The 27,658-nt window shown below is 40.5% G+C and overlaps 1 protein-coding gene across 2 annotated transcripts in view; it reads left to right on the forward strand.

The window, feature by feature from the left end:
- HYCC1 (hyccin PI4KA lipid kinase complex subunit 1) overlaps positions 1-27,658 on the forward strand; it is a 123,476-nt gene that overhangs the window by 59,116 nt on the left and 36,702 nt on the right. For both annotated transcript variants that reach the window (XM_088457851.1, XM_088457852.1), the window contains exons 5-7: positions 13,140-13,220; positions 14,824-14,939; positions 17,572-17,667. In XM_088457851.1, coding sequence (XP_088313977.1) covers positions 13,140-13,220; positions 14,824-14,939; positions 17,572-17,667 — 293 coding nt within the window. The remainder of the gene's footprint in view (positions 1-13,139; positions 13,221-14,823; positions 14,940-17,571; positions 17,668-27,658) is intronic.

Here is a 27,658-nt window from a genome sequence, read left to right on the forward strand (position 1 = left end):
ACATAGTCCTGGCGTCATCTGTGCACACTCTGGAAATGAGATGCTGCATATTTATCTATTTCACGTTGCTGCAGTTGACTTTAAGTTTTCTTGCAGGGATTGGTCTTGGAATGCATTGCATAAAATGCAAGGTCTGTCCCCCAGCAGTCTGTATAGGCTCCACTACTGATTTGCTTACAGTAAGAGCAGGAATAATCAATCCTCCAAGATCTGTGCAGAAAAGCTTTCAGAACAGTCATGAGTTAAAATACTATACTCTGTCAAAGGTTGACCCGTGTAGATAATTTATGTAGACTCCAAGCAGAGCTTGTTAGAAGCCCATATTAAGGCACTGTACACTCAATACACTGGTGTACTACAAGTAGGTGCAATCTTTCTGCGTTTAAAACAGGAGAGTATTGTTTTTAAATATAGCAAGTGAAAATAAAGAAAAACATGTTCCTCCCCATGCACACTGCACCGCTTTTTCACAACCGGGTTACCACTGTCAGCAGAAAGACTGGTTGTGATTCAGGGGGCAATAGACAGGCTTCTGTTGTCTCGAGTGGTAGTGAATGTTCCGAACCATCAGCGGGGTCAGGGTTTTTACTCCAGCTTGTTTGTGGTTCCAAAACTAGATGGGTCGGTGAGAACCATTCTGAACTTGAAGGATCGCAATCCATATCTGTGTACTTTCAACCTCAAGCGGATCTCATGGCGTCGAGGTTGAACCATCAATTACCGCTGTATGGCTCACTAACAAGGGATCCTCAAGCAGTGGTCGTGGATGCACTGACAGCGCCTTGGCAGTTTCACTACGTGTATCGGTTCCCTCCAATTCCGCCTCTTCCTCGTCTGCTTCAAAGAATTAAAAGAAAAAGGGCCAAGGTGTTGCTGGTGGCTCCAGATTGGCCCAGACGAGCGTGGTACTCTAGCCTACGGCATCTGTTGATAGACAATCCGTGGCCTCTACCTCTGCAAGACGATCTACTACTTCTACAGGGTCCGTTTATCAGGACTTAAAGCAGCTTTGTTTGACGGCGTGGCTGTTGAAAGGGCCATCCTACGTAAGAAGGGTATTCTTTCCAGTGTGATTCCTACCATGATTAGGGCTCGGAAGGAAGTCACATCAAAACATTATTATCGTATCTGGAAGACATACGTATCTTTATGTGAATGCCGCAGTTCACCCCCGTCTGATGTCAAGGTATCTCGTCGTCTTCTTTTTCTACAGGCCGGTTTATCAGCAGGCCTTCGTCTAGGATCTTTGAAGGTTCAGGTGTCAGCACTGTCCGTTTTATTTCAGAGAAAACTTGCATTATTGCCGGATGTCCAGACCTTCCTACAGGGAGTAATCAGACTACAAAACCATTTGTGCCTCCTACGGCCCCATGGGATTTAGACTTGGTCACTTCTTTTCTCCAGTCTGCTTTGTTTGAGCCGCTACAGACGGTGGAGATTAAGTTTTTAACTTGGAAGGTGGTTCTTCTTTTGGCGCTCGCCTCAGCTAGATGTGTGTCGGAGCTTGGGGCTCTATCCTGTCGCCCGCCTTACCTCGTTTTCCATGAGGACACGGCTGAGCTTCGTACGCAGATGTCCTTTCTTCCTAAGGTGGTGTCTGCGTTTCACATAAACCAGCCAATTGTGGTTCCAGGGTTAGAGGAAGATTCTCAGGGCTCCAAATCCTTAGATGTTGTTAGAGCTCTTCGGATCTATGTTGAGAGGACAGCATCTATCCGGAAGACGGACGTGCTTTTTGTCTGTTTTGATATGGTGAGGCCAGGTTGGCCGGCCTCAAAACAAACTATTTCTCGTTGGATTTGTCTGAAAATCAGACAGGCTTATCTGGCCCCATCTAAACAGCCGCCGGTTTCTATTACGGCGCATTCAACACGCTCGGTGGGCTGCCCGTGGTGTGTCTTTGACTAATCTTTGTCGAGTGGCCACCTGGTCAGGCAGGCATACTTTTGTTAAGTTTTACCGTTTTGACACTTTTGCGGCCTCTGCTTCGCAGTATGGCCGTGCTGTTTTGCAGGATTCTCAGCACTCTCATGTCTGGGATGGGAGCTCTGGGACGTCCCCACTGTACTGAGACTCCAGTGTCCCCTAGTGGATGAAGGAGAAATCAGGATTTTGGTTACTTACCGATAAATCCCTTTCTCCGATTCTACAGGGGACACTGGACGCCTGCCCGGCGCTGTTCCACCTGCGTAAGTTGTTGTTTTCCATGTGCGAACAGTTGTTTGTCTCCATGGTCTGCTTGGAATGTTGTGTTTTCTTACATGAACAAACCAGAAAAGGTTTTATGAATGTTGTAGTTTCTCTTCTCCTTTCTCCTTATTTTCCACCTCTCCTCGGGCACAGTTTTTTTTAGACTGACCTGTTGGAGGGTATAGAGGGGGAGGAGCTATCTACCATACAAATGTATTAAAGTGCCAGCTCCCGGTTAACCCACCTTTATACCCACTGTACTGAGACTCCAGTGTACCCTGTGGAATCTGAGAAAGGGATTTATCGGTAAGTAACAAAAATCCTGATATAATTGGATTCTATTATGACGTGATACGGCACATACATTAATATATCTAAGTTGAGAGCCAACTCACGTGGAGGTACCCCAGAATCATCTAAATAGCACTGCAGGAACCAGCACACCCTCTAAATGCTGGTCCCAACCATGCCTCTCAGAACCGGATGGCTTAAACATATCTTTGCAAAAATATGCAACAAAGATCTCTGGATTTCTATTATCATGTAGTATTGAAATCTTATTGCTGATCTTTTGCAGTGTGCTGGGGGAACATTTTTTTTCTAGTCCAGAGTAAACCCCTCCCATGTGAAATACCATTAAGTTGATTTGAGCAGCCACTATATTATATTAATATAGCAAGTATAGAGCAAGCAATTTAGCATTATTTAGAACAGCAACTCAATGCGTTACAGCATGCAGACATGGTCAAGAGGTTCAGTTGTTGTTCATACCAAACACAGAATGAGGAAGAAAGGTGATCTAAATTACTTTAACTGTGTTATGATTGTTGGTGCCAGACAGGGTGGTTTGAGTGTGTCAGAAACTACCGATCTCCTTGGGTTTTCACCCACATTTACAGAGAATGATGCACAAAACAAAAAACATCCTGGGGAGATATATTAAGCTCTGGAAAGTGATAAATTGGACAGTGATAAACTACCAGCCACTCAGCTCCTACGTGTCATGTTACAGGCTGTTTTTGAAAAATTATAGGAGCTGATTGGTTGGTAGTTTATCACTCTCCAATTTATCACTTTCCAGAGCTTAGTACATCTAACCCCGGGTGAGCAGTTCTGTGGGCGGAAATGTCTTGTTATTAGAGCGATCACAGGAGAATGGGCAGTGTGCTTCAAGCTGACAGGAAGGTGACCTTATATCAAATAATTTATGTGTTACATCCGTGGTATGCAGAAGTATATCTGAGCACACAGCATGTTGAACCTTGATGTGCTACATTAACAGAATAACACACTGGGTTCCACTCCAGTCAGCTACGAATAGGAAGCTGGATAATTGAATATTGGGAAAATGTCATGTGGTATGATGAATCTCAAGTTCTGCAGAAGATGGGATGCTCAGTATATGAATCCATGGATTAATCATGTCTTGTGTCAATGTCTAAAGCAGGTGGTGCAATGGCGTGGGAAATGTTTCTTATAATACCACATGCTAGCTGTGTGTTGTTGGCTATTTGTCACAAAGCACACATCTTCTGAAGATGGTTCCATGATCATGCCCTGTCCTTTTTAACAGCGCCCGCTAAAACAGCCTGCCCTCTGCCTTTCCCCACCGCAGTGTCCCGTGGGTGGGAAAAGTTGCTGTATCTGTATCTCTGCTATGTTAATAGATGCCGTCCACATGTGCACGGCATCTATTCACCATGAGGGGAGAGTTTGGGGGAAGCCCAGCATCTCTAAGTGCTGGGCATGCGCCTACAAGTGTGATGAATTGGGTGCATGTCACAGTGACACACCCCCTCCATGGTTGGCCACGCCCCTGTTTTGCGAGCGCTCGCACAGACTTCCCATGCATGCACCCTCGGCGCCCTGCCTGTGGTCTAGCGGGAATACTATATCATGTCAGCGACTAAGCAATGTTCGACCCAGTTGAATCTTAGCCACAAAGAATACTGGCTATTCTTGAATCAAAAGTTGGTCCTGTCCAGTACCAGAAAGGTGTACCTAACAAACAGGCCACTGAGTGTGCGTAAATAGAATATATATTTACATCTATCCCCCTTCAATTACTATGGTGAGGCAATTGGTAGCATCTGACACAAGGCAAACAATTGCATCCCTCAATTACACGTATGAACGCACAGTACATGTGGAAAAGTAAATACACGCTAACTGCCTACATATTGATAAACAAGACAATTTGGTCCAGGGAAAGCTAATGAAATGCCCTTTAAAATGTCATCAGGAAGGGATATTTCCATTATATAAAAGCGGAAACTTTGCCGGTTTGAATGTTCAAATTGGTGGTAACATTCCATGGAGAAAAGGGTTAGAAATTTGAAGTCTCTTGTTCTACATTTACAAACAGAAAACATGGATGATACCTCCCAGGAGTGGTTGTCCCACAAATTCACACAAAGATCAAACCATTTGGTTCTCTTACAACTTGCAATAACCCAAAAGCTATATCCAGGTACCTACTGGCTTCTATCAGCATGTAAATGTTAAAGCTTATGACTTGGCCATCAGAAAACCGCTAAACAAGTATGACTCTTATGGAAGGGTAGTCAGGTCAAATCCCTTTTATCTAAAAAAAAACAAAAAAAAAACCGACCCTTTGCAGTACAAGACTTCTAGAACAATCGCCTCTAGACTGACCAGTCCGAAGAGGAGGAGTTCGGTCTTAATGAGCATTGCCACATTTCAAGAAAACCAAACACTATGGCGGTATATTTACTAAAGTGCAGGTTTTTAGAAGTGTAGATGTTGCTCATGGCAACCAATCAGATTCTACTTAACATTTATCTAGCACCATCTAGAAGATAATAGCTAGAATCTTATTAGTTGCTATGGGCAACACCTCCACTTCTAAAAACCCGCACTTTAGTAAATATACCCCTACATGTTACCCCGAGAAAGTTGTTCAAACCGTAAATAACCATAATAAAGGGGTAACGATTTGGGTTTGTTTTGCAGCTATAGAACCTGGATGTAATTTAAGTTCATCATGAATTCCTCTTTGTACATGAGAATACTAGATGGAAATGTTAGTCCATCCAATGTCTGACAAGCTAAAGTTGCTTGACAGATAATACGGTCCAATGATCCACAAAGCACAGTAGTAGATTTGCAATTCAATGGCTGGGAAAAAAAAAACAACAACATTAACCCTCAAACATGATGAACTAGAGCAGTATTATGATCAATCTGGTATAAGAGACTGGAACAACTTGTACCAAAAACTATTCTATCACGTTGTTGTAAAAGAAACTGGATAGAATAAATGAATGTGAGCCTTATCATATTAATGCTTCCTAGCGCACATAACTGTTTGCTTTATTTTCAAAACAGGTTTGTGCATTGCTCCTGCTATCTCTGCGTCATATCCAATAACTTTGTTGCAAGGGCCTGATTCAGAGATGAACACAATTATGGTGATAATGTACGCAGATTGAGCGATTGTCTACCAGTGTGCATGTGTATAAGTCACACTGCGCCTGAACAGCGATCGCATTGCGATTACGGATGCATAGAGGATCCACTTGCAAAGGGAGTGACAGTCAAGCTGGCCTCAGATATAGCGATCTGCACACGATGAGCCGATGTGTAAGATTTTCCTTGAAACTCTCCCTGGCAGCTCTGCACACGATTTGGTGTCCAATCTTCAAACGATCTCTCCTGCATCCAGACTTTCACAGTGCATCGTGTCCTAGATTGTCAGATCTGCCCTACTGCACGGCAGATCTGAAGATGCGATGTGCGACCAGCGGGGACGCGCATCGCATCATGAATGTGAGTGGGGACTCACGATTTACTCTCAATTTGGCCATATTTTACACGATCTGTCATTCCAATGTGTCGGAATCAGCCAGATCGGGTAAAATATCGCTATGTGTGTGGCCAGCATCAGAGTTTGGGGGTGGTGATGGGAGGGGAGGGGATGGTCAGACTAACTCAGCTTGCCAGTACGTTTGATAGACGTTTCTCCATTTCAAATTTATGCGCTCATCCTACAGTGCTGCCCTTTTGCTCTCTAAGTAGTCATATTTCAACCCCATCTCCTCCCAGTCCTCAAACCCCCAGCGTCTCTTCGCCACCTTCAACGCCCTACTCTGCCCACCCCCTCCTCGCCACCCCGCCTCGCTTTCTTCCCTTGACTTTGCTACCTACTTTACATCAAAAATATATTCCTTACGTCAGGACATCATATGCCACCAGTCCTCCAGCACTCCACCCCATCCTTTCCCGGATCACTCCTTCACATGTATTTTACCAACTCTGACATCCATCCTCCCCTGTATCTGGAGAGGAAGTCATGGCCCTCATCCCTCTCTTTCAAACCACATATCCAGCTCCTATTGTAGTCCTGTTGTTTCCATCTCAAAAATATTTCAAAGATCAGACCCTTTCTCACCATGGATGCTACTAAAACCCTCATACACTCACTGGTCATCTACAGGTTGGACTACTGTAACCTCCTCCTATGTGACCTCCCAGGCTCACACCGCTCTCCACTCCAATCTGTCCTCAGTCCTGCTGTTCGGCTGATCTTCCTCTTCAAACGCTCTACATCTGCCTCCCCTCTCCTACAAGCCCTCCACTGGCTCCCCTTCCCTTTCAGAACTCCAAGGTTCTTACACTTGCTTACAAAGCCCTCACCCATTCCTCTCCCATTTACAACCCTGACTTCATCTCCCTTCACTCTCCTGTCCGCCCTCTTCGTTCAACAAATGCACGCCGCCTCTCATGCCAACTACTTACTTCCTCCACTCCCGCCTCCAAGATTTTGGCCGTGCTGCTCCCCATCAGACCTCTCTACATTCCGTAAAACGTGCTCTCAAGACCCACTACTTCATCAAAGCCTTCCAGCTCTCATTTTAACTTGCTGCTACATGCTCCTTTCACCCTGCCTACCCCAACTGTCTCACGTCTGTATGTTTGCCCCTCTTAAGAAAGTAAGCTCTTACAAACTGGGCCCTCAACCCTCTTGTTCTTTACTTTCATCTACTCCTTACCTGGTTGCTTATGCTCTGCTGTTTATATGGGTGTTAAGGTCGCTAATGTTGCAATGCATATTATCCTTGTCCTGCCTTGTATTGTACTGTAAGTCACGGTCACTTATTGGTTTGTGAGGCACTGCGGACACTTGTGGTGCCATAGAAATAAATATATGAACGTGCATAACTTAGCCTTTGTGATCTCCTATGCATCATGAGAACTCTCTGAGAGCCAGGAGAGCTGCCGAGTCTGCGGCTGGTCAGACCTTCCGCAAGGGAAAGATGGCAACTAGATGTGCGTCAATGTTACACATATTTATGCAGGTAAGCGACATCATATGCATTAAGTAAGACATTTTTCTGCTCTGGTGATCATTGGAACCATTACCATATTATTGCAGCTGCATTGTGCACGAAATTGCAGCTGTGATCGCATTAGCCTCCATCTATGAATCAGGCCTAAGTGTATAAACGTGCCGCAAAGTAAAGCAACTAATCAGAGTTTAAGGTTTATTTTTAGAAAGTAAAAGCAAGTACAGTACATTGCAGTATGCTTTTGATTTAGTCTGTGTTTATTGTATTTGTTGAGCTGCATTGCCATTAATGGAAATCTGAGTTAAATGTACCTGCAGAATGAGCCATTCTAGTTTAGTATGTGGTTTGTAGCTATAATGAACAATAATTATGAATCCCATTGTTGGATCGTGCTTGGAGCAGTTTCTTGTGGGAGAGGTATAGGAGTCATCTGCTATAAGTATACGTTGCGATTAATGATTGGGATTCCCTGCAGGGCAGCACAATGTATTCTGGTTGTCAGCTCTGTGTGTATTCTTGTTTTGGATGAATGGAAAATTTGATCTCCGTTAAATCTAGGGGCAGTTCCCTCAATTATCTTCACGATGACCCTGTGTCTATCTTTGACATTGCAACAGTGTTTTTTTGTGGTTTTTTTTCTAAAGCGCTTCACGTTCTAAAATGTGTCCCTCCCTACATTTGTTTTTGAAACTGTTAAAGATAATGGATTCCCAATCTAACCATAAATCCAGATTTACATTGATGTACTGATTGGATTACAGAAAGAACCCAAGGGGCTGGAGTTTCTCAGCTTGTTTATATACAGTCAGGTGCATAAATATTGGGACATTGACAGAATTTTCATATTTTGGCCTCTATTCACCACCACAATGGCTTTGAACTGAAACAAACAAGATGTGCTTTAACTGCAGAATTTCAGATTTAATTTGAGGGTAATTACATCCAAATAAGGTGAACGGTTTAGGAATTACAACGGTTTCTATATGTGCCTCCCACTTTTTAAGGTGCCAAAAGTAATGGGACTATCAACTCAAAAGCTATTTCATAGACAGGTGTGGGCTATTCCCTCGTAATTTCATCATCAGTTAAGCAGGTAAAAGGTCTGGAGTTGATTCTAGGTGTGACATTTGCATTTGGAATCAGTTGCTGTCGACTCTCAATATGAGATCCAAAGAGCTGTCACTATCAGTGAAGCAAGCCATCATTAGGCTGAAAAATCAAAACAAACCCATCAGAGAGAGAGCAAAAACATTAGATGTTGCCAAATCAACTGTTTGGAACATTCTTAAAAAGAAAACGCACCGGAGAGCTCAGCAACACCAAAAGACCCGGAAGACCACTGAAAACAACTGTGGTGGATGACAGAAGAATCATTTCCCTGGTTAACAAAAACCCCTTCACAACAGTTGGCCAAATCAAGAACACTCTCCAGGAGGTAGGTGTATATGTGTCAAAGTCAACAAGCAAGAGAAGACTTCACAAGAGTGAATATAGAGGGTTCACCACAAGATGTAAACCATTGGTGAGCCACAAAAACAGGAAGACCAGATTAGAGTTTGCCAAACAACATCTAAAAAAGCCATTACAGTTCTGGAACAACATCCTATGGACAGATATGACAAAGATCAACTTATACCAGAGTGATGGGAAGAGAAGAGTATGGAGAAGGAAAGGAACTGCTCATGATCCAAAACATACCACCTCATCAGTGAAGCATGGTGGTGGTAGTGTCATGGCGTGGGCATGTATGGCTGCCAATGGAACTGGTTCCCTTGTATTTATTGATGTGACTGCTGACAAAAGCAGCAGAATGAATTCTGAAGTGTTTCGGGCAATATTATATGCTCATATTCAGTCAAATGCTTCAGAACTCATTGGACGGCTCTTCACAGTGCAGATGGACAATGACCCGAAGCATACTGCAAAAGCAACCAAAGAGGTTTTTAAGGCTAAAAAGTGGAATGTTATGCAATGGCCAAGTCAATCCCCAGACCTGAATCCGATTGAGCATGCATTTCACTTGATGACGACAAAACTGAAGGGAAAATGCCCCAAGAACAAGCAGAAACTGAAGACATTTGCATTAGAGGCCTCGCAGAGCATCACCAGGGATGAAACCCAGCGTCTGGTGATGTCTATGCGTTCCAGACTTCAGGCTGTAATTGCCTGCAAAGGATTTGCAACAAAGTATTAAAAAGTGAAAGTTAGATTTAGGATTGTTTAGTTTGTCCCATTACTTTTGGCCCCTTAAAAAGTGGGAGACACATATAGAAACCGTTGTAATTCCTACACCGTTCACCTGATTTGGATGTAATTACCCTAAAATTAAATCTGAAAGTCTGCAGTTAAAGCACATATTGTTTGTTTCATTTCAAAGCCATTGTGGTGGTGAATAGAGGTCCAAATACGAAAATGCTGTCAATGTCCCAATATTTATGCACCTGACTGTATTTAGTACATGTTGCAAAGTTGATGTATTGTGGCAGCAAAACAGCATTTAAACATGTCTGCCCTAATTCCGGCAACATGTTGATTTGTGTGGTCAATCTGGTTTATATGAATTGGTCCACCATTGTAGGGTATGTGATCCTGTGTTTTTAAAATATTTGAAATCCTGATGGAACGTAAAAGCAGGTTGTTGTTTTACCCCCATGACTGCAAGTGTGAGATAATCAGTCAGTTTGGAGATGGTAAATACTTCTGTGGCTAGCTTTACTTTCCATCACATTCATCTCAGTCCAAAAAGCCTACTTCTAGGTTAATTGGTTGCCAAGAAAATAAAAATATAGTGTGTGTGTGTTTGGTAGAGAGAGAGAATTTAGACCACCAGTGTTTCCCTACTCCAGTCCTCCGGGAACGCTAGCATTGCATATTCTCCATACCTTGATGAAGCATAGGCTGGTTAATTACCGACTGACACAGTTTATAAGACCCATACGGGATACTAATTATGTCACTTGTGTTGAGATCTGAAAAACATGCACTCTAGGTTCCCTGGGGACTGGATTTGCAAAACACTGATGCAGACAACAGGTTCCAATGGAACAGGGACTAATAGGAATGAGTAAATATATTCTCTATAGCAGTGCTACATAATATGCTCATCGTATCATCTTTAATCACCATGAAAAGATGTCTTAGCTACTGTAGGTGTGTTGTTGTGTAATGTTTATTGATAGAAGTAACTGTGTGGGGTTTGTCCTTTATCTACAACACCATAAAGCCTTAACAATTGGAGGGAGGTTCTGAAGTGTGAGGATAGCAAACTAGCAATCATTACACACTACAGTGGACTCTGTTCCTTGTGCAACCTGTGAGGCCTTCAGAGGATGATCCTCATCATGTCAGAATTGCTAGAACTGTAAACATGTGACTATAATAAAGTGTTAAAACTAAAAGAAGCTGCACTGTTCTTCATCTACACCTTCCTATTCAGTACACTCCCATATTATTGTATGATTGGTGGTATCGGGATGATGATGCCGTTCCTCTCCCAGTCAGCAGCCAGCCTTCATTTAGAGCCGTTGCTGCGGTGGAGACCGGCAACAGTCCTGGCTTTATATGAGTGCTGGGACCCTGCTTCTGGTTGGAACCACTCATCAATGTATAGGGTAAAGAAGAGAATTTGCTAATGTGTTTTGTTTATTTTTCAAGTAGAAGCCCCTTTCAGAATCTCTCTTCCTGTGATTTTTGCCCGTAAGTGCTTTTGTTTTTGGCTATACTGAATGCAAAGGAGACTTATTCCATAGCCTGTCTGTACTGTTATACTGTTCACACTCATCACGCTTGAGACATTGGTCACTGCATAATAATAGAAGAGCACAAGGGTGGCAAAGAGTCCATAAGAAACCATTCGTCTTACAGTTAGTTGTCAGGGGTAAGTGGCTGCAAAGCACATTAACAGTAGACGGGGAACAAACCCTTTCAACAATGGTGGCAACAGACTTCTTTCTGAGGGACCCATTTATCAACAAGTTTTATCATATGCAGTGAGTTTTAAAACTCATTGCGTATGGCAAATGGTGCTCAATCAGCTCCCAACTGTCATTTTTCAAACAGATGATAGTTAGGAGCTGATTGGCCGTTATACGCAACAAGTTTTAAAACTCATTGCGTATGATAAAACGCGCTGACAAGTGAGCTCCAATGTCTGTTCTTGCAGACCCATCTCCTTTCTGCTGTTGCCATATTTGTTTGTTATAGCTTGTAACGCTGACTTAAAAAGCCTGCTAATGCCGTATTACAGATAAGTGTCTCTTCCATTGACAATGTATTAATGTAACTTACTACTGAGACTAAGGGGTATATTTACTAATCAACAAATCAAATTCTAGCTATTGTCTTCTAGAAGGTGCTAGATGAATCAGTAGAATTTGATTGGTTGCTATAGGCAACATCTCCACTTCTAAAAACCTGCACTTTAGTAAATACACTCCTAAGAGTAACATGTGGCCCTTTGGAATTTTACAGGGCCATGAAATGTACGAGATTGCTTATCCATGTTTCATAAACATAACTCCGGTTTTTAAATGTATATTTTTGTTTGGTTTTAATCTTTTTTTTTTTTTTTTTTTTTGGTGCAGAACACAAACTACATTATTAAACTTTGTGCTATGTAAAATCGCCGTCTGTGTACTGATGGGAAAATACGCTGTTTTAAAGCCGCCAATTTAGGTAGTATTTTTAAACTAGGGCGGAATTCAATTGTTTGTGCCCGGCGGAGCTATTCAGTTGTTGCTCCTGTCGGGCACGATCAGCTGCCGGCGCTGGCATTTCAGCTCTCTCCCCCAGGGTGGCGAGCTTAAGTGCAAAAAACACCACTGGGTGCCCAAACGCCACTTTGCCCAGCACTTTGGTCGGGTGTAGCTTTCCCACATGGCTAAACCCGACCTCTATGGACGCAATCAGCGCAATAATTGGCATCAATTGAATAGTGCCCCGCGATCTCCTATCACTTTAGACGGGTGATCGGGCGCGCTAAAACAATTGAATTCCGCCCAAATAATTTATCACATAGTTGACTTGTAACACTGCGCAAAAAAAAAAAAAAAAAGCTTTTAAAATTTGTTTTATTTCTTGTAAAAATCTCACTCTGATCCATCCTAGCCTTTGGCTGGTCACATAATAGACAGTAAAGTACACAATCCGATCAAATGTGCAATGCAACGATGATAGCCGTGCCTCCATACACTGCACAATTAATGGGTAAGATGTGAAGTTCACTGCATGTTATCTCCAGAATGACGGTCGGGACATTTAAACATGTTTGATCAAATACAACAATAATGCCACTTTCACGCGTTGAACAATGATCTTTCAGAACTGTCGTTCATTGGCCAGATCGGTGTACGGCTAGCTTCAGTTTGTGTTCTCACCAGTAACTTTTAATGCCAGCTTGTTTAAGCCCAGCCACATGAGGGAATGATATGAAAGCTAGATTTAATTGTTATAGCAAAGCAATGAAACAGACTTCTTACCATAAATAGGACCGCTTCATAAATTTATATAAAAAAATTATTTTAATTTTGGCATCCACTTAATGCCAGCGGACACAACAGAGTTAAGATATCACTTTGTGCTGAAAGTCGATGGCTTATGTTGTACTAAAAATGAAGTAATACCATTTTTTCTTCTACTCAGGAAATTGTGGATGAACAGGGACACAGCAGAGTTTTGTCATTTACAATTCCATCCTTATCAAAGCCATCTGTATTCCATGAGGTAGGAAACCGCTGTTTGAGCTTTACGTGCTTGCTGATTTCAAGGTGTAATTTGCATATAGACAATTAAGTAATTTTCTGCTCAGTGATTCTGCCAACTGAACGTAATGTTTGCCAGATAATGCCATCCCATGTAAGTGGGGTCAGAAGGAAGCGCTCAATCATAGAAACCCCTGGTGGGTGGTGCTTGAAGGATTGTCCACGGGCATTACTTGCAGAGTTTGTTATTTCCCATTGTTGATATACTGTGCACTCTTATCGGCTGATACTTACCTTGCCCCGGTCTTATTACGATCGAGATGCTGGCTGCCGGAATTCCGACACTGGGATTCCAGCGCCGGTGTTCTCTCGGTGATCGGAATTTTGGCAGTTGGCATCCCAATCGTAGGGATATTCACCGCATCCCCTCTTATCTAGGGAAATCACATTTGTGTGTTTTTTACTTCTGTCGGTCTCCTGACGGTGACTGTTTGCAAATTCCACCTTGACATACTGGGGGACACTCGCTAATATGCTCTTTTTAATGCGCGCTGTGGGAATTTGATTTTTTATTTTATTTTGGGGGGGGGGGGGGGGGCTGGATGAAAGCAGTGGGTCGCTTTACAGAATTGCAATGTCCTCTAGTGGTAAGACAGAGGAAATACACTAGTCCTTAATGCATGCCCCCTCATTTATTGACAGACAGCAATTTTCCATTGTCTTCTGCATTTTCACTCTACGGCGGTGTTCCAAAACCTAACCTGCCGTATGTGCGGGCGTTTCTGTATGTAGTCATTCATAATCTCTTTATTTTGAGATGAAGGACTAGAGGCGTGTGTCCTGTGCCCTTAAGCAATGATCCTAATCATTCATTTAATAATCTCAGTACGTTTGGCTGTCTTGCGTTTTTTTTATTTTCGTTTTTTTTATTTTCTTGACTGCTCCTCTCCAATAAAAGTACCTGGAATTTGATCATAACTGCTGAGGTAATTATCTATATGAGACTAGATTACTGTTAAAAGGTTTTGTTTAGACAGGAGAATTATTATTCACTAGTCATTTTTAGCTAAAAATTAATAAAGTTAGCCTTTCAAGTAGGCTTACTAAACTCAAAATTATTATGTAATAGCCCTTAAAGATTGATCTTTTTTCATTTGGATTAAATTGCAGCAGATTAGTAAATAGTTGGGCAAATTTATCAGGTTCATGGTATTTAAGGCACATTCTGTCTAAAAAGTAAATAAAAGTGGTAAATGCGGGTGTCTCTTCTGAAATATAATTTTTGCTATTTGTGTTTAATGTTACACTAAAAGGCTCAATTTATCTGCGTTAAATATATTTTGATACAAGTTGAAAGCCGTGTTTTCAATCTTTTTCAACTTGTTAATTAACACCTGGGGCCAAATGTAATAGGGTGAGAGAATAGAAAATGTGAGTTTAGCCGTAACCTCTCACATTGGTCGAGTTTTATCTTCAAAATGGGAAAACCTCTGGATGAGAGTTTAGATCATGAGAGTTAACCAGTATAAACCAGTTCTGCTTTTTATTGGTGAAGGTACTCACATGACCCTGTTGGGAATTGTTTGGCATGGGGTGTCTTGTAACACCAATATTTTGTCTTTTAGCCTTCTAGTATAGGGTCACTGGCACTTACTGATGGAGCTCTATCACAACATGGCCTCACCAGGGTCGTGTACAGTGGTCCTCATCCTCAGAGAGAGATGTTAACCGCCCAAAACAGGTAAATGTGCAGTTTTATATACATTGTATGTGTCCTGACCAAGGAGAGCATTGTTTAATGGGATGGCTCTTTAGAATCAAATAGGTTTCATTACTTTAGAATACACGCCAACTATGCTGCATAGGACAGGCATATAATTCCATTACTATATGCCATTAATCTGGGGGTGTTCTGTAATTTGGAGCCTATTCAATTCTTAAATGATTTGGCAGTGATTCTCAGATTATTTATTATTATAATATTAATAATTTATTTTTTTATAGAAACCTTGTGTGTGTATAGGACATTATAATGCTTAATATAATGTATGTACATGTTAGATATATGTTTGAATATAATGTAATAAAAAAGTGTACAATACTAAAGGTATTTATTAAAAACCACAAAATTTCTATTTTTGCCAAATTTGAAGGAAGAGCTTATTTTCTCTGTGCTTATTTTAACCTAGTAAATACGGTGTTGTCTTGCACGTATAATTTTTGTTCTTCACCAAAACTCTCCAGCAAATATTATTTATGATTATATTTTAGATAGTGACCTATTTACAGGGGTTGGGAAAATGTAGGATTCAGAAACCAGTTAATCTACAGTCAACAGGATCCGCAAATAGAAGTGGCTTCCGACACTTGGGCTCCAGTAGTCATTTTGCATTTTGTAACCCACACTTGCTAGCTGGTTCTGGGTATTCATCTATCCCTGCCGATTTTATTTTCCCCAAGTACCTCGTTTGTTTTTTAAGCATGTAATATTTCTGATGCATTCACAGATTATCTTCTGTGTAATATGCTTTGTCTGCATGGAGAAGCAAACGGTCTATTTAAATTGTGATGGTGCTTTTCATCTCAGCTGAGCACAATTCCATGTCTGTGTCAGCACATTGGAGAAGAGCAGCTATCAAAGGCAATTTTAATCTGCATCCATCCGCAATCATTTTGGTAGCAAAACCCTTCAGACAACAAAAGTAATTCATCTCCTGTCTATCATTGTACTATTAACCCCAACCTGCATTTCTATATGAAATATGAATAAAGAAATATTTACTGCTCCATCATAGTAAACTGTATGTATGTGTGTGTATGCATGCATACATACGTAAAATCGCCTCAATTTGCCCCTGTCTCATCCCCTCCCTGGCGGAGGTCCCCCTCTCCGGGTGATCTGTGGTGGGAGCTGTTGGGTGTGTGCACCTCTCCCCCTGCTCTCACTGCGCATAACTGAGACTGGACAGATTACAGTCAAGCATTTATATAGATATCATCTCTTATATAAGTACAGTGGCGACTGACTCCTGTTGTAAGTGACACAGCAGAAATATGGCTAAGAAGATGTGGATGATTGCTTTTTCATTTATATCCCTTTATTCAAAGCCAACTCAGCCCCCCTCTGGCCACTGTATATTTAACAGACAATATACATTTTATAATGCATATTGGTCATGAGGAAGTTCTCTGCAATATAGGTACAGTACTGCTTTAAAAACAATTCTGTAACACAGAACACATGCTGATAACGGCTGGGATCAATATCCTATACATATCCAAATTTTAAAACTCTGGTACCATCCCCATTTTGATTACTTGTTGTTGGCCTCGGTTCCCTGTGCGCACTTGTTTGTATTGGAAGTGCCAGCCCCCAACACAATTAATTGGTCGATAGCCTAATAAGTGTTATTACTTGCGTAGTGGACTCCTTTTGGTTACTGTGCTATCAGCATCCAGCCATGTACATCAATTGGAGTACTTTGGACACTGGTTGTTATGACAGCCTCCAGGTAATTCATTTGTTCCCTAATACAGGCTGCCACTGTAGCTGTAGTGAGATGGCCTCCACTATACAGTTTTCTTGAAGAGGTAGAGAAGTCTGTGTAGTCGGTGTCTGAGAAGTTTAAAGATTCTAACTGGGTAAAATTTGGGTTACTCCGGGAAAAACACATGACCCTCGGAGGCCAACCAATGATCATTCTCTAAAATCAAAATCTATTTTTATTTCTCTGGCTCAAGCTTTGGAAATTGATACTATCTTGCCAAAGAACAATACTGTGTGCTAATTCTCTGAGCATTTGACCTTCCTGTGTGTGGCCACTTTTTGCCAACAGATCTGGGCAGTTGGGCTAAATTACTGGATAATATTACAGATGTGTCCACATACATCTAGCCTCCTTGCACGTTAAACTGCCCCTCTATTCATGCCATGCCGTGGCGTGACTCAGTAGCAGCTGACACTGTAACGTAGCGTTTCGCATGCAGATACACCCGCAGACGCACAGAGAACATAGGCATGCTGCATATCATTTTTATCAGCAGAAGCCGCTTGTGCTAGCTACTTGCATCACTGCGTGAATAAGGCACATACGAGTATAAAGTCGAATGAAAGACGCTCGGCGCTACCGAGGTACACGGAGCTCCCGTGTTGTGTGGCGCAACTTGTAGCGCATGGAGGATAGATGTATGTGGACATATCTGTATGTAAGGTCCTCTTACTGAAAGCCATATTGTAATGGAGAAGAAAAGCCGTCTCATGCAGGTTGTGTATTCAGTCATGCGTGGACAATCTCTTCTATATCCTGTCTGCCCTGCGTGCTAATCATTTATCGCGTTTCAATTATGACGATGTTCTTCCCTTTTTTCCCTAGGTTTGAAGTGTTGGCATTTCTCTTACTGTGCTATAATTCTGCCTTAAACTACATGCCAGCCCTTTCTATTCGATCCCTATGTCAGATGTCCTCCAGGTAAGATAATGATTCATATATGACAATATTTTGCTCTTGTATGTATTTCTCTTCTATTCTCCATAACAAATGTATAATAAGTCATAAGATGGGAATTTAACCCTTAATGGTAGCCTCTTCTCTTCCCAGGATGCAAATCTTAATGTTTCCAAACCTCCACATGCGGCATGAAGCCATTGCTTCTTTTAGAAGATTGTGCTTTTATGTATTTATATATTTTTTTCAATTAGAATAGGATAGAACATACTTACGTTGGAGTTTTTTCACATGCTGTTGAACGATCAACACAATTTATACAACGCTTGTTCCTCTTGCCACTTTCTACATTCATATTCCCACTTGGTGATAATGATGAGTGCAAATTGATGTTTTTGTCTGGTTGAAGAATAAAGCTGTATTAAAGTGGTTTCTGTCTACTAGGGAGTTAGATGTTTTAGCTCAAACTTTGTCAAATGAGTTTGCAATGATCGTTGAAAACTCTTGCTGTGCTGTAAAGAACAAATGATCCTTTCAGTTGTGCTTTTAACCGATGAGTGTAAATGTCAGATATTGGCGGCATGGCAGCAGCGACTATGATTAAAAAAAAAAAAAGTTGATTGGACAGTGATGATGATTATGAGTAAATGACCCTAACATTTATTTCAATAAGTGATCCACAAAGCTGACAGGAAAAAAACATAAGACCTAATTGTCCCAAATGTGTTCATGTCCGGGCTTCAGTTAATGACCCTGGTCTGCATAACACACAGACTTCAAACTGTGAGGGTAATGAGCTGTGTGCGGAACCATCTGTAATGGGGTATGCTGTATAATGGGACTCGGTGTAAGCGTTTTATTACGTATGTGCTCTCTGGAACAAGCAAGATTTTACTCTCCAGTATATTTTAGCAGTGTTAGCAATGCTCCATATCTGATGGTGGCTGTGTATTTGTACTGTTATGTATTCTGACTAAAATGTTTGGAGTAGTTTTATACTATTTTTTCCAAATCAGGATAACCTCTGTCTGTGTCTCACCCCAGCTCCACCTGATTACCAGGGTGACCTGTTGAAAATTTAAAGGCAGATGTAACAGTCCCTTGTGTCTGACTCCGGGAAATGATGTCCTGCGTTTGCTGTTGATGGTCGTTGAGGGATTTTTTCCTTTTATCTGATGGTTACATGATCTTAGTCATGCAATCATAATGGTATTATTCTACAAGTGTTAGTCACACAAGGTCAGCACTGCTAAGTCTGAGAAATACATTCAGACGCAAGACTGAAATAAGAAAGTTTTAACAAGGTCATTTCCATGCATACCATATTATAAAGCTATTTTTCGTTTTTCAGCTCAATGGCCGCCATAATGTATCAGTTAGCTCATTGATCAGCTGAGTAGAGGCCGGAAAATTAAACGCCCATGTAATGTATTTAGTGAGATGACGCCTTCCCTATGGGGTCTTGATCCTTTCTATTAGTTGAGTTTAGTGTTTTATTACGTTCTGTATGGGCTTCCCACTGGGGACTCTAGTTGCTTCCTCCAAGTAGCAAACATGGGGCAGGAGTTTAGGCACTCCTTATTTGTTACTGAGCATGCTGGGAGGTCACAGTCGCCTGTATGAACAGTGAGGAAGCTGTAGGATGGTGATGAAAAAGGTCTACTGGAAATGACGTTTCTAAGAGAATTTCTACATCATCAAGCATCAGCCCACCCCCAAAAGCCAGAGAACCCTGCCTAGGTAAGCGCCTTCTTAGGGGTGCTATCTTGGAAACTTTGAAGAACAGTTTAGTAGCCGTTTCTTCTCAGTTCTCTTTCAGAGTCTGACGAAGGGCAGAAAACTAGGAAAACTCATTATGTTTGTGCAGCAAGTGATACACTTTTAGCTGACGATTTTGAAGGGGCTTTATGGTTGGATTGTATCCTTGAACCCACAGAAGCCCTAAGTCTCCAAAACAATGAAACCGATAATTTAGTGAGTGACATCAATGCAAGATAAGTTTGTCACTATGGAGGATTTATTTAATATATAAAATTCAAAGAGATCCAGATCACACGTGTGGGCATAGATGATTTACGGCCTAGTCCCCCTGGTGCCAATGGGTCTTTGGTTTCTCTTTATGAAGTATAAACCTAGCCCCGTCTTCTCTCAAAGAGTCCATCTTTTGTGGCTGGTCAAAGAACATACAGCGTGTTTCTAGTACACTGGGTTATTAAATTTCATTAATAATGATGGGAACATATAGACAGATGTCAATTGAACCTTAAAACACTTGGTTCTAGGTGGTGTGCAGGGTCTAACATTGGTGCAGCTGTAGCCGGCCTGTCTACATGGACGTCTATTCCATTAGAAGGTGGAGATCTAGTGACAGATTCTGCAGATCGTAAAATGGAAAGCTGCCTTTAGCAACTTTCTCTGAAACCGTACTTAAGCCTAGCTATGGCTTCAGTCTCCAGGGAGCTTAGAACATGGGCACGGACCCTTCGTAAGATTACGCCAAAAAAATCGTTAACATTTAACTAGAAGCACTGAAGTAATAATGAAATGCATTTATTTTCATGGTTTTTTTTTGTGAAGTTTCATTGGATGCAGCTGCAGTCTCATTCCTAAAGTATGGCTTTAGCAGTACTCGCCAGAGGAGCCTCATGGGTGTCTGACCACAGTCAGAGAACCATTCAACCACACTTTTTGTTGAGAATTTTTCTTTTTGCTGGAAAACCGGACTCTGTGATTCAGAAGGTCACATGGTAAATCCCATCATATGCAGCAGGATAGGAGAAATAGAATATTTCTTTCATCGTCCTCTCTCCAGCACTTAGTAGAAAGCACAAATCTATCGGGCAGGAAAGCCATGTTATGGAGCATACACATGGTCAGATTTGTCAGATGAACGATTGAACGATTTTACCAAAGTTTTGAACAATTTGAACGATTTTTGACTGCATTAAAATGAATGGAATCGTCCAAGTCTGACTGCAAACACATCAGATGTCAGATATCGTTATCTGACAAACGGGAACACGCATCGTTCATCGTCCATCGTTCAAGCATGTCAGATATGTCAGAATTTCCTTCAGATATGAACGACTGAACGATTTTTAAATTGTTATCGTTCAGATCTGAAGGAAAAATCTGACCGTGTGTATGCACCATTAGGCCTTACATTTACTCATTTCTAGGCAAGTCTCTGCTGTGCTTTGTTGGATGGCTTTATATCAATGTATAAGGAGATCAAGATCAACCAAGGACTATGGATATGAGCAAGAATTCCACTGTATACCCAGAGGGGACAATTACTAAAACAGTTATTCTACTGTTTTTGTTGCCATTTTTTTTCATTATTTTTCCTTTTTAGGTGCAATTAACTACCTAGATCAGGGCACCTACAGCACTGGTTCTTCAAAAATGGTTGAACTGCGCATGGCTTGAACTACCTATAACCAATTAGATCATTATAACAGCAGTATTTAAGGGGTGAGAGACATGTTGCATCGGTGCAGAATAATGTGAGGCAGCTGTCATACTGGTGCAAGAACAATGTACAGAGGTGTGTTCTACACCACAATATTCATATCTTCAACTTTTTTGCATGGGACTTAACATGTTGTGTTCCAAAAATAAATAAATAAATGAAAAGTTAAGTTCACAAATTATTGAAAAAAAATAAATAAATCTAAACTTAATTAATTCATGGTAAGAGATAATTACCAGATCTGTCATAAATGTTAAATAAAAAAAAAATAATTCTGGACATTTATTTTTTTTATTTTAGACTTGTACATTTGAATGGGCAGCCATTGGCTTCCCAGGAATTTTCTATGGTGGTTGCAAAACCACAGCCTGATAGTAACAGGCAATATACAGTCATGGCTGTAATGCAGAAGACCTTTCTGTTTATAGGTCATATGATGCAGCTGACAAAAATGTATTAAACTATTTAAAATGTAATTCTCAAAACATGGATAGCCGGTCCTTGGCCAGAATTACCCTGCCTGCTCTCCATTAACGTTCCCTAACAGATGAGCATGGCGGGTATCCTGAGCAGTCATTCCATGTGTTCCCCTCTTAGCGTGCATTATTACACAGATTCAGCTGGGACATATTTCAAAGCCTAGAGATGAGGGGAATTTTCCGTACACAGAATTTTTGGCAGGATGGTTCTTTTTCCTTATGTAATGGAATGGAGATTTTTAGTTTAATGTCATCATTGGGCAATTGAGAGTGCATTCTGTCAGCTACAGCACCATAAGACTCTAGTACAAAAGAGCATTGTGTTTCATAATGTTTCTTGTCTGTGCTACTTTTTTTTTTTTTTTTTTTTTGGCCTCTTTTTGCATTGTGACCTTGTAAAACTTTTTGCTGAAACTATACATTGGTGGTAATAATAACAGTATAAACAAAATGCTCAAACTACATAAATATATATTAAACTACAGCCTAAATTTAATCCCATTAGGATTATGCTACTTTATAAATCACTATTAGGAGAATACAGCCAACTTCTTTTACAAAAGATCTCAGTCGGCATCTTGTATAGTCTTTTAAAAAGTGTAAATAGTTGATGAAAATACTTTCTGTTCCAATGTTACTGCTCACAATGTATGTATAGGTAGTAATGTTACATTGTAAATCAGCACACTGGTAAAGACGTGGAAGGTTATAGGACAGTAGCTGATAAGAGGTGAATATATTTGAATATTATAAAGACAGTCTTAAGGAAAAACCCCATATAGATCCTAGGTAGATCTAGCTAGAAAGATTATTCCACTATTTAAGCTACGGTATCAGAAGTTCATTAAAAGAATGCTTAGGCTAAGCGTTTACAATGCCACTCTAACAGCTGCTAGTAAGTTTGTCTGGTTTTATTTGGGTATCAGATACAGAACTCATTGTACCATGACATGATCGACATTGGAGTTCCTGCCACTTTCTGATTTACAGAGGCGGTAATAAATACAGATCGAGGCTCTTTTTTGATTAATATTATTGCTTCCTTAAATCCAGCAACCAAATTATTTGAAAATTGCCCTTTATTTGGTGTATATAGCTAGGGTTAAATTACACTGATGCCTGTAATCTCTGTAGTATTGCAGATCTTGTATATAAAGTTTTTAAGACTCTCACTTAAACTATAAAGTTCAAGGTAATAATTGATGCTACAAATATATTCTTTCTTTAGCTGCTCATACAACTAGATCTGTGCAATGTGGTCATTTACTTGATCAATCGGACTGGACAGATCCATTTGTTCAAACCTCGAGCTGACTGACTGACTCCAATGTAGCACATTTATGAGGACTAACCAAATTCCCTTGGATTTAGCACCTAACTCTACTAGTAACCACAACTCCTTAACTTTCAGTACATTTAGAGGTGATAATGTTCACTTTGAGGCATATTAACTGGACTGCTAATCAAGTATGATGGGGACGGAGGAGCATTGCACCAAAATTCATGAATAACAATAATTTTATATGGTTATCAAATACAATACCGATAATGATCAAAATTCAAACAAAAAATGTAAATGATCAGTGCACAACCAGTCCCAGTCCTAATACAGCCAGTGTCCAATTGAATCCACCTTTGTCACTTCTCCAATGTTTCCAAGGTATAATCTCTCATGCAATATGAAACAAAAGAAAAACATAGTATAACACTGCATATAAAAATCCTATCCTCCACTGTGTTCACAAAGTTTGGAAAACATTGGAAAAGTGACACCAGTGGATTCAATTGGACATTGGCAGTATTAGGAGTTTTTTTCTTCATTTTGGTCATTTGCCGTGTTGTATTTCATAACGATATCAAACTCTTATTATTCATGAGTTTTTGTTCAATGCTCCTCAATTGCCATCATGCCCAATTTGAAATCTCAGGGGTATATGTACTAAAGTGAGAGTTTTTAGAATTGGAGATATTGCCCATACCAACCAATCAGATTCTACTTAACATTTAACTAGCACCGTCTAGAAGATAATGGCTAGAATTGGATTGGTTGCTATGGGCAACATCTCCACTTCTAAAAACTGTCACTTTAGTAAATTTACCCCTCAATGTTAATATGCCTCAAAATGAATATTCTCGTCTCTGGGTGCACTGATAGTCAAGAGTTGTGGTTACTGTTAAAGGTAATTGCCTGAGCACAACTTTGTAAAGACTATACAGACTCATTCTGATGAACGGTGAATGCAGCGTGGATTAAACCGCTTAATATGCCAAATTGGGCATATTCTCCTTACTGGTGCATCTCAGAATCTAGTCTGAAAGGCAATCCTTCGGCAGTGCTTGCACAAACCTATTTTAGAGACGCACGCATTATGGAAAGGGTACATTCAGTGATTGAAGTCGTCCTGTGTGTGGCAGTATCTCGCATCTACTGATTCAGTTACAATGTTGCTTCAATTAGAAGAATTTAAGTAGCATTATATCTAAACTTACATTTTCCATACTGCCATGTCCAAGTTTTACACTTCAGTCACTGCCCATTTACATTTAATGTCTTCACTATGTTAATAATCTGAAAAAAAGATGAACAGACCTATTACTAGTGTATATAAATTGTATGTGCAGAAAATGCTGCCAGTAAGAATGCAGACGTCAGTATCTGCAGCATTATTCTCTAGTGCTCACAGATCAGCTGTGTGAAATGTGCTGCGCTCCTGAAGCATTGGTTTAGTTTTTAAATGTATATAAATGGATATGTACTTTGTGCTTGAACGACTGCTGACTGGAGCGTATTGATCACCTAACTAATTAAGTGCAGGGATAGTCAATAGTCCTGGCTGTAAAAAAGACTCTTCATCCCAATACACTTCAATCATCTCTGCACGCCATGTATTAATATAGTAACTAATGGACAGAGTAGTGTTTGGAGAGCAAGCACACGGAATGGTTTCATTTTCTGTGTGACTGCACAAACTCCAGTGTTAATATAATAAAACGGGGTTATGTGGAGGAAGGGCTGTTACCCATTGCAGACCATCATATTCTAACTTTACTATATGTAGTGCTGTTTAGAAACTTTAAGCAAACATCTGGTTGCTATGGGTTACAGTACTTTTTAGTGTATATATCAATTTTATTAGTTTAATGACACTGTCTTCGCTATACTGTAATGCAATTTGGTATAAAGACAGCTGCCCAATAACCAATATGACTGCCGACCTGGAATCATAATGAGCAAATCCGATTAATTGTTTTTGTTTAAAGCTGAACTGTGCAAGGAGGGACAATAGTGGACATATGTAAACAAATTACAGATGCAAAAAATGATGCCCAATCTCAGCGCCAGGAAAACCATGTCCAGGACCCAACTTAGAATTTATCCCCCAAGTTTTGACAATGAGCAAAATGCTACCATACCTTATATCAGCACCCCCCCCTTCCCATAGTCATGTCACAACCTAGTCCCTGATGGACTGTTAATAACCCTGGTTCCATTCTAGGACAAAATCTACTTTGTGTAGTAGTCACATGAAATATGGTATGTTCACATTTTACCTCTATTATTTAACCTATAAAATCAATGTGAATAAGACTGTTCTGGGATATGTGATTTGTTAGATACCTCATTTCTCGCATACCATACATCCTAGGGACTTTAAAATCACACCTGACCAGTGTACAGACTTCAGGTATATTTCTATGATTTCAGAAGCCCCAAGCTGTGGTAGAAATATATACATTTTTAGTCAAAATTAGATAGAATATTGGGATGTCTTTGATTCCGCATTGGTTATGTTCTGACACACCTTTTTGTCAGATGCCTGTTATAGTGCATCCAGAAAGTATTCACAGCACGTCACTTTTTCCACATTTTGTTATGTTACAGCCTTATTCCAAAATGGAATAAATTAATTTTTCTCCTCAAAATTCTACACACAATACCCCATAATGACAACATGTAAAAAAAATTTTTTGAGATTTTTGCAAATTTAATAGAAAAAAAAAACTAAGAAATCACATACATAAGTATTCACAACCTTTGCTCAATACTTTGTTGATGCACCTTTGGCAGCAAGTACAGCCTCAAGTCTTTTTGAATATGATGCCAACAACTAAAGGAAAAGTACATCTGCACACATTTGTATCTATTTGTGGAAGAACCCCATATAAATAAATATTGCGATTGGGGGTGCTGCCATCAGACAAATATACTACTAAATTGATGAAGGAAGAGAAAAAGTTTTGTCTAAATATATGGCGCACATGAAAGATTAATTCAACATAAAAGATAAACCTTTATTATGTATACGTTAAAAGATGGGTGCTAATAGCACCAAGATCAGCGAAATATTAATAAAAAGAAGATGGTGTATCGTGACAGTTGTGAAAAGTGTCTGTGAAAATGTTTATAAAATAATAAAAATTACCCCGCCATGTGTCTCTTTATTATTGTGTTATACCCATTGATATAGTATGTAATAATATACCAGTCTTATAGTCACAGTAATATTAATTGAGACTATTGAGTAGCAGCCAGAGAGACCATAAGGAGAGAGAGATATAAAGGAAACTATGTCCACATGCAACAGAGGATGTATTCCTATATCAATATACGGGCTTTGTGGGATGACGGGGGTACCCGCCTATCCAACAGTATTGCCCACGTTAACAGGGTTCCGCTGTGCAGTCTCTCTAAAATTTTAATATAATAAAATTGGCCAAAATGGTCTTATTCCTATTGGTAAATGCACCTAATTTATGTGTGAGTAGTTTAATAATTCATTGTATATACAAATCTCACCAAACAGTATATTATCCATACATATGATGCATATTCTAATGAAAGAATCATATATATTATATTATTTATTCCATTCCCCAAACATCTTGTGGGGTAGTTGATGTAGATAGTAACACAAAATATGAGGACTGGTTATATTGTAACCAATGTAACAATGATTCAATTGGTGACAGTACGCCAAGCAATACTGTTGCTCATCAGATAATTAGTGAGGTAACTGGTATGCCTCGCACCTTTGCGCCCTGTCACAATGCAGGTTCATATATTATAACTTCTAAGCAATTGTACATTTATATAGAGGTTGCAACAGTACTGTCAGTAGTATTGCCAGTGAGGTCACTAAGCTATCTCACACATACAAGTTCTATCATGGTGCGAATTACTCCGGGCTCACAATAAATCCATCATATAACACATATTTCAACTGGTTAAATTAGAGAGCACACACGGCGGGTATGCCGACGCGCGTTTTGCTGAATGCTTTGTCAAGGCAAAGGCTCTGGCACTCAAGGACATTCACAGAGTTGTCCTGAAGCCCCTCCTTTGATATCTTGGCTGTGTGCTTAGGGTCGTTGTCCTGCTGAAAGATGAACAGTCGCCCCAGTCTGAGGTCAAGAGCGCTCTGGAGCAGGTTTTCATCCAGGATGTCTCTGTACATTGCTGCATTCATATTTCCCTCTATCCTGACTAGTCTCCCAGTTCCTGCCACTGAAAAACATCCCCACAGCATGATGCTGCCACCACCATGTTTCACTATAGGGTTGGTATTGGCCTGGTGATGAGCGGTGCCTGGTTTCCTCCAAACAGAACGCCTGGCATTCACGCCAAAGAGTTCAATCTTTGTCTCATCAGACCAGAGAATTTTGTTTCTCATGGTCTGAGAGTCCTTCAGGTGCATTTTGGCTAACTCCAGGCGGGCTGCCATGTGCTTTTTACTAAGGAGTGGCTTCCGTCTGACCACTCTATCATACAGGCATGATTGGTGTATTGCTGCAGAGATGGTTGTCCTTCTGGAAGGGTTTCCTCTCTCTACATAAGAATGCTGTAGCTCTGACAGAGTGACCATCGGGTTCTTGGTCACCTCCCTGACTAGGGCCCTTCTCCCGCGATCGCTCAGTTTAGACGGCCGGCCAACTCTAGGAAGATTCCTGGTGGTTCTTGACTTCTTCCATTTACAGATGATGGAGGTCACTGTGCTCAATGGGACCTTCAAAGCAGCAGATATTTTTCTGTACCCTTTGACAGATTTATGCCTCGAGACAACCC

Source organism: Taudactylus pleione, unplaced genomic scaffold, assembly GCF_031769625.1.
Source record: "Taudactylus pleione unplaced genomic scaffold, aTauple2 ptg000788l, whole genome shotgun sequence".
Lineage (NCBI taxonomy): Eukaryota > Metazoa > Chordata > Amphibia > Anura > Myobatrachidae > Taudactylus > Taudactylus pleione.